This window comes from Microtus ochrogaster, chromosome 15 (genome assembly GCF_000317375.1).
Source record: "Microtus ochrogaster isolate Prairie Vole_2 chromosome 15, MicOch1.0, whole genome shotgun sequence".
In the NCBI taxonomy this organism is placed as follows: domain Eukaryota; kingdom Metazoa; phylum Chordata; class Mammalia; order Rodentia; family Cricetidae; genus Microtus; species Microtus ochrogaster.
The window spans coordinates 16766199-16774480 of record NC_022017.1 but is presented as its reverse complement, the minus strand read 5'-3'; the positions used below and the strand labels follow the sequence as shown (position 1 = coordinate 16774480).

The window sequence follows — 8282 nt, the reverse complement described above, 5'->3', positions numbered from 1 at the left end:
AGGCTCTGTGCTGCAGACAATGTGTCACACGTCAGACTATGGTACTGAAGCTGGTAGGCAAAGGGAGGCTCTGTGCTGCAGACAATGTGTCACACACCTATGGCCTCTAAGTAGTCTCCTTCATGAGAATGCTTGTACAGAAAGAAATGGTAACGTGCTGAATCCTTGGGAATCCTCTTTGGCAAATCTTTTAGTTCTGTATTTGTTGTGTTGGCCAAAATTATTGTTTCATTTTTTATATCTATTTCCTGCCAAAAATAAACAACATTTATTAAACAGGTAAAATACAAGTTAACTTAGAAGACAAAGATGATGCACAGGTGTGGATTAGCTGACTTTTTCATACACATATAGTACTTGCGATTTAAATAAAAACATGAATAAACAATGACACCCTACCTTAAAAGCAAAAAGTTAGTAAAAAACCAATTCATTAAAAATAGGAATTATACAAGCCATACTTTACCAAAAAGAACAGCTACTTTACAGCCATCTTACCAACTGTACATAGTTGAGTTCTTTGTTGCTCAGTTTTTCCAAAGCATGGAAAGCATCTCGAGAAATAGGAAACGCCACTCCTTGTAGTGTCTGATGCTTTGTGTCTACACCCACGTCAGTCTGTACCTAAGACACAGATAGAATTGACGGGTAAAACTTTAGTTTCTGCCCCGCCTGTCCCCGCAACCGTTCAATTCCAAATAAATAAACAGAGGCTTATATTAATGATAAACTGCTTGGCCTATTGCTCAGGTTTATTCATAACTAGCTCTTACAACTTAAATTAACCCATAATTCTCATCTATGTTTAGCCAAATGGCTTGGTACCTTTTCTCAGTAAGGCGTTCTCATCATTCTTCCTCTGTGTCTGGCTGGGGACTGCATCTCTGCCTTTCCTCTTCTCACAATTCTTCCAGTTGGTCACCCTGCCTAAACTTCCTGCCTGACTACTGGCCAATCAGCCTTTTACTAAACCAATATGAGTGAAATATCTTTACAGGGTACAAGGGCATTATCTCACAGTAGAGAAGTGCCTGAGGGCAAAAAGCAGAAAACTCCACTTTAAAGAAAATATTAAATCTCACCCTTTCATTCAAATTCTTAAAACATTTTAAACTTAGAAGGCATATAGTTTCTCACACTGTGGACATGCAGAAGAGCGTGACACTGGTATGAAATACTGGGAAGGAGCCTCGAATGAGCAGTTTCAGGACTTTGGAGTTTCCTTCACTGAGCCTGGCACAGGTCCATGTAACTACAGTTAACTCTTCTGAAGTGTCATCAGATTACCTCTTTAAATGCCAACTTTTCTTGCTAGAAGTTCTGAATAGTAAATGTATACAGTAAGCATAGATTTTACTGTTCTACTGAACATAAAATGGGACATACAAACACCATGCACTACACTGGAATGAGGACGCAGGACACAGACAAACCACACAGCTCATAAGCTACGCCCGCACGTGCCCCAGATGTATGGCTTTCTTTACTAAACAGCTCGTGTGTGAATGAGAGATACTTGAAGAAAGCTTTCCAAGTACATGTTTACGGTTGTTCTACTTGATAAATGACAGCTCATAAGGGTCTCATTTGCAATATTGCAACAGAAAGTCAAATACAAACTACTTAAAAAAAAATGAATGGAGATTCTACGGCATGGTACTGGATAATGAAAACATCATAGAATATATGCAAGTGCATACCCCAATATGATCCTCTGGGCTCTGATTGCAAGGAATAAAACAAACTTTCAAACTTGTAGGAAAAAAAGTCATATAAAAAGCCCTACTCAAATAACTTTAGCTTAAAATACATGCTACATCCTTGCCATCAACTTCATGTTAAGGGTACTGAGCCATTTCCAGACTAGTCGGCCTAGTATGAAGACAATGAGCAGTAGTTTGGGACACTTATGCTTTGTAAAATTTCAGAAGAAAGAAAGTAGTTACAAAAGTCATCTAAGACGGCTGCAAAAACATTAAAATTATGTCTCCAAGTTTACTAGCCTCAGAATGCTTAACAAATACTCCAGCTCCATCTACATCTCCAAGTTCACAGAATTGAAGTCCGTTTAAGTGACCTTCAGCATTCTCCTGCATTTAATTTTATCCTCTTTAGCAAACACTAATCTCTGAAGTAATATATTTTAAAAAATTTTCTTTATGAGGTTGTACTAAATTTAAAACTCTTTGCAATCAATGGGTAACACACGTCTCTCTTCAAAAAGTACTCACGGCACACAAGTGTCTGCTTTAACATGTACATTTTGGGGACAGCCCTTTACGAAGGGCTGTTAGTTAACATGAATGTTTTACTTCTTTTTCTGAAAACACATTAAGCACATAGATCCATCCCTAAACTAAATAATCCTAACGGATCCAACATCCGAATTTCAGCTACCTTTGTGTCTATTCATTCAACACATGGTATTGTGACACACTTGAAACCTTGAAAGCATTAAAGTTATAACTTACCTCATTAATTTTAATCTGTCGTAATTCTTCCTCTGCTGCCGTCAGTGGGGCAGGCGAAGACTGGGACAGCAAATACTTTTTATATCCATGTAATGAAACATCTTCCTGTGAGCAAAGAAATAAATTATTATTTTCCAGAAATATAACCAAAGTGAGGCTACACTAGGAAAAACAAAAATTATTAATTGAAAAAATTAAGTGATAATACGCAGTATAAGAATTTTACTCTCTTATTTTCATCCTCTATTTTGAAGGATTCAAAGTTTTTAACAAGTGTCTCCTTTTCCTCAAGTTTATAATCATTAAATCTTTTGTTTAAGTTTGATCATCAAATAGTGAACTGATCTCCAGCCTCAACCCTACAGGGCATATATAATTTGCTATCTGTAGAAAACTGGCTGACAGCTATTCTCATAATTTATTCTTCTTCTAAGTCTATATTAAAGTCACTTATACAGTATTTGCAGAAGTATTCGTATAAGAAAAAAGTACTTCAAAGAGGTATGCTTCTGAGCATTGCTCTTGGAAGGCTGAGTGAGGGAGCTAAGATGGTTTGATGGCTGAGGGCGAGAGAGCTGAGAAGCCAGCCCAGTTCACAGCTAACGGGAAGAAAATCGCGCCTCCTCTCTTCGCTAAAGCGTATTATTTTCTGAAACGGACGCATAAATCAGCTGCTCAAAGTGTATTCCAATCACCTTAATTTGTGAATACAGTCATAAAGGCACCGGTTTACCATACCTCTGAGAAATCCTACCTCAGTAGTGTTTATTCTCAGTATCAACAGATACGAGTGAATTAGCATGAACTGCGTATCATGAGAAATAACAATACTCTTCTTATGCCTGAGACAGGGTCTCAACATGTAGCCCTGTCCGTCCTGAACTCAGAACACAGACGAGGCTGGTACTAAACCCTAAGACTATGCCTCCCAAGTGCAAGGAGTAATGATGTGTGCCTCTATGCCTGGATTTACCAGTTTTGTTTCCTGTTTTGGTTTTGGGGTTTTTTGAAGCACATAAAAAACACACACAAAATAAGTTTTGTACCTTTACTGTTCCAAATACTTCATCTTTAATGTGGCCACCTCCAAATTCTTTTTTCAGAGTTGCTCTTGTTGCTGCATACAACATTTTTTGACGAACCTATACAATTGTGAAAGTTTTACACGTCAGCAGTATTACCATTATAAAAGCAAGCAATGATAAATTAAAACCTTCAAGTACTTAACCCAATAAGGATGCTGCTCACTAACAACTATAACACAGGTGTCTAAATCGGTAGGGACCAGTAAGGTCGATTTTAAATTATGTAGGATACTTTTTTAAAGTAGAAAACAAATTAAATTCATACTAAAAAAATTACTAAAATACTATTTCAAATATTGGGGGGATTAATATAAAATAACCTTTACAGTGATAGTTTACTCAAACTATTATCAAACATTACTAATTAAGAATCAAATATTCATGAATTGCTGATGGCAAATACCAGTAGATGAGGCACAGTGGGATGAAAAGACAAACGTTTTATTATTAAAGAGCTTTAGCAGCTTTCATGGATAACTATCAATTGACAGGAACAGTTTCATAATTCTAAAGGGTGAAATCTGCTATTTCTTCCAGAGGAAGAACTGAAATGGGTAATCTTTTGAGAATACTGGACAGCATGAACAAATAGCTTTCTATAAGAACTCTGACACTCTTTATAACACTGGGCTGTATCTACATCTCAATTCCACCTTTTAATCTATTTAGTCTACTGGGAACTCTCTTTTGTTTTGTGACAAGATTATCCCTCTATGAGAAATGATTGCTTCTTCTTATCCTTCTTGTAGCATGAAGATATTTTAGAAAAAAAATCTTAGTATTTAATGTTTAAGAAAAAAAAAGAAAAAAAAAGAAAAAAAAAACTACAAAACATTACTCACATGAGAATGATCTGGAGACCATGCAATGAATATCCATTCATATCCCTGGGCATTCTGAGAATCTAACCTGAATAATACATAGCACGGTTGCTTGTCCTCCAGCAGAGGCAAAACAAAGGAATCGTAATCCTTCTCCCAGGAATCTGAAGGCTGACTACATGATCCAATCACAAGCTGTTCTACGAAATGAAAATGTTAAAACAAATAAGTGGGTCTGCAATAGCAAGTGATAATATGATGAAGACGAGAAAGACAAGTTATTTCCCTATTACTATTTTCCCAGAAAAATTGAAAAGGTGGAATTATATAAAATAACTATGATCTGGGGCATTACTAAGAACAAATATAAAGATCTTAGAAAAAACATGGTTAAAATATTTTATGTAAATAACATAAGGAATAAATATAAAAATAATTATAACTGAGTTAGTAAAGGGCAATTAGACTTTTATTTGTTAAAATATCTATGCTGAAAATTATATAAACTTTACATATATAAAAACCTCACATATATATAGAACTTTACTCAAAACTATAATTTTTAAATTTTATAAATATATCTTATTTCATAATTTTTTATAGTTTATAAATTATAAAACAAGCTTTGGCTCCTACTTGACAACAACAATACTGTGGGTTTAACATGTGGCCTTAAAGTCACTAGACTGGGAGTTGTCCTTTTTTAGGCACTATTTTTAAGTAAGATTCTGAAGGGACTCTTCCCACAGAATCACTTGTACACACACAGGCAGGTGCATGCTATAGCACCACACAGCATCTTCCCTAAAGAGAGTGTGCAAACATGTGAATGTCAAATGAAAACATTCTTCTTTTATTCGCGTTTTAAAATAATTCACAGGCTATAAAACAAATCAGAAAAATCCCAGAAATAAAGAGCAATAAAACAACATGCAGGTTATGTGAACTTAAAAACTCAAAAGAGCATCATATGTTATGCCGGCATTTAAGTAAAAGGAATTGCTCATATATATTAAACTTCCAAATGCAGCTACCCCAGGGGGAGAAAAAGAGACATACAGTAGTAGTCCAATGATGTTTTAACATCAGAAAAACAGTAACATTTAAAAAGTTAAATTTGGTTTGGAGAAAACTATAAAGTACTAAGTCATTAATAAGAGAGGTAGGCATTTATTTTTTCAGTCTCTGAAATTTTCTAATTTAACATTTTTCTCAAGATTAAAAAAAACTGGAAGATATTTAGAAAATAAAAATTTTCTTCTGAAGAATTGCAAATTTAAGATATATTTTATCTTAATAAAAGATACATTCTATCTTTTTATTTTGTTTACTAACTAGTCACTTAGGAAGTAACATTCACAACTTTAGCTACCTTGAAGTAGACATTTGCTCCTATGGAATATTGTAAGATTCTAAACTAGCTTCACATTTTAATAAGCAGAAAAATGAAAAAACAAAGTTGATTTATTCCCAGTTCATGAAAAAACAAGTTATTTTTCCAAACAAAAGGTTCTCGGATATTTAAGAAAGCACAGGGATGCTTTCGGCACATTCATTTGGACATGAAGTTTTTAAAAGTTCATCTAATTCTGATGTGGTCACTCAGACAGTTTTCCGGATCACACAATTGCTGTTAAGGAGTCGATTTATAATTTGCTATGTTCTTAGAATGTTTCCAAACAAATCTCCTCTCGGGTCCAAACAGACCCCCCCCCCCCAAATATTTCTACTTCAAAACACACTTTACTGAATTAACTCAGAAATAATTAGCTTTGTTTGTTTTATAGTACCACATGGTTACTGATTTCCATTCTAGAAGGGGAAGCACTAACATCAGACATGGATGAAGTTATCATACTAGAAACCACCTGGGGTTTCCCCAATAGCTGTACAATCTAAAAGGAAAACAGGCTGAAAGGGAAAATCTGAGCTTGTTTCATGCTGATTAATAGTTCAAATTACTAATAACACTTGGAGATCTGAAACTGCAACAGCGAACACTCAAAGGGCACATAGTATCTTAAAATGTTAACTAACCATTTTCAATAGATATTTTCAGAAGTCTGTATTTCCCGTTTCTGGCTCTGGCAAAGATTTCTTTAACATCTTCACTTGCTGTGGAAAATGATAAAGAAAAAGAAACCCATTTTTAACTTAGAAGTACTTTATTTTGCTCTTTACACAAAACAAAGGAAAAGGTAGAGTGTATAGCACTTTGTTATTATAAAACAGAAGCACAAAATATGGGTACTGGCTATTACTAAAAAATAAATACTAGCATCTTAAAAGTATAGGAACTCAACATTTTATCTACAGATTTCTGCAGCAGAAGTAACACTGAAGTAATACTTTTAGTCAAACCTAATAATGGACAAATTACTTCATGTTTGAAAACGTTGAAAGTTGCCTCTATAATCCAATTTTAAGTTTGTGATAGCGCCTTCATACCCTGTATCTGTCCGTCAAAAACAACAGGATCAAGTCTCATATTCCGATAAAGAAAAAGCTTGTAAAATGCACTAGATCTAATGGTGTTTGTATCTTTCTTGTATCTCTCAAAAAGCTGTAGTAGTCACTGAGCAAATACTCAATAATTAGCCTATCCCTTGTGTATGCACTACTGCTTCCATTTCGTTCTTGTGTTGATTCCCAGCAAGACTCCTATTTCGGTCTTAGGATAAACGGCTCAAACATCGAACTTAGTAATAATTTTGACACATTTAAATGTCAAAATTAACACGTTAAAAAAAACAGACATGATTTTGGAAATGAGACATGAATTTGGAAATGTTTTGTCTGGCTGCGTATGGAAGAAAGAGGTGTCCAAAACCCTTAAACACAAAACAAGTTGTTAACTGGTCACCTGGGGGGGGAGACTCAGTTGACTATTACAGGAAGTGCTCTAGTTTATGTTAGAACTCGTTAAATAACTCCAGGATATATTATTTGATCCTGAGGAGATGACTACTTCCAAGTTGCCTATTTTCAAAGCAGGAAATAAAGGAGGGTTAAGATACGCAAGCAATTGCACATTCAACAGTCTCCACGGGGTGATAAGGTGCAGCCACACAGACCAGGCATTTCAGCTGCCTGGGGAGCATCCAAAGATGGAAAAACACTTCCTACTCAGGATTTCTCCGAGAGGAAAGCGCGCTCCCGTTCTGAGAGAGACAATCCGGGGAGTCTGGGAGGCAGCCTACAGCTGTGGGATTTGTTTGTTTTTCAAATGATCCGAGTGCGGCATCAATCTCCTTGACGGAGGCTACCGAGGAAAGTCGCTCGGCTGGCCCAGGTCGACCTCGGCTCGGCCCCGTCCCGATCCACACGGCTCGGCTCTCCCGCACCCACTGCCTGTTACGTGGCGGCGGCCCCACAGGGCCGCCAGGGACACGGTCGGGGCCGTCACACCCAGAGCCGCTCCAAAGCCGTCCGCGCCTCCAGCGCTCGGGCCCGCCGACTCCCGGGAGCCCCTGCCCCGTGGCGCCGTTACCTTGGATGCCGGTCTGGTGGGACATGGCGGCGGCCGCAGGTTCCCGGCTCCGGCGCAGGGTGCGGCAGCGGCACCGGCCGGCGGATCCAGGAAGTAGCGGTTCCGCCTGCGCGTCATCTGCCCGCGACTCTCCGCCCCGCCCCCAGCACCAGTCGCCTTCGCCTACAGGCATAGGCCCCGCCCATGGCCCCGCCTCCTGTCCTTTCACTGGCTACTCTCAGCTGCCGTCAGAGTCTCCGCCCCGCCAGACATTGGTCCCGCCCCACGCTCCCCGACCCCTGCTGCTGAGCTTTACGGGGCAGCTCCGTAAGGCGACGTGTTAAGGTTCTACACGTGTGTGCACAGCGACCCCGCCAAAAAACTCTTAGGGGGAAATGACCATTTCCCCAAACATACTTTTTGTAGTAAAAGACAT

General features: G+C 38.0%; 1 protein-coding gene across 2 annotated transcripts in view; it reads right to left on the bottom strand.

Annotated features, from left to right (window-relative positions):
• The window catches only part of Twf1 (twinfilin actin binding protein 1), an 11535-nt gene extending 3547 nt beyond the window's left edge, over positions 1-7988 (bottom strand). The window contains exons 1-8 of one of the 2 annotated variants that reach the window (XM_026782757.1): positions 7868-7988; positions 6415-6492; positions 4399-4577; positions 3518-3613; positions 2472-2576; positions 1701-1721; positions 499-624; positions 98-248 (exon numbers count right to left, since the gene is read on the bottom strand). In XM_026782757.1, the coding sequence (XP_026638558.1) occupies positions 98-248; positions 499-624; positions 1701-1721; positions 2472-2576; positions 3518-3613; positions 4399-4577; positions 6415-6492; positions 7868-7892 (781 nt within the window). In that variant the 5' untranslated portion in view covers positions 7893-7988. The remainder of the gene's footprint in view (positions 1-97; positions 249-498; positions 625-1700; positions 1722-2471; positions 2577-3517; positions 3614-4398; positions 4578-6414; positions 6493-7867) is intronic. The other variant, XM_005354298.2, reaches the window with a different exon arrangement.
• Positions 7989-8282: the final 294 nt, after the last annotated feature.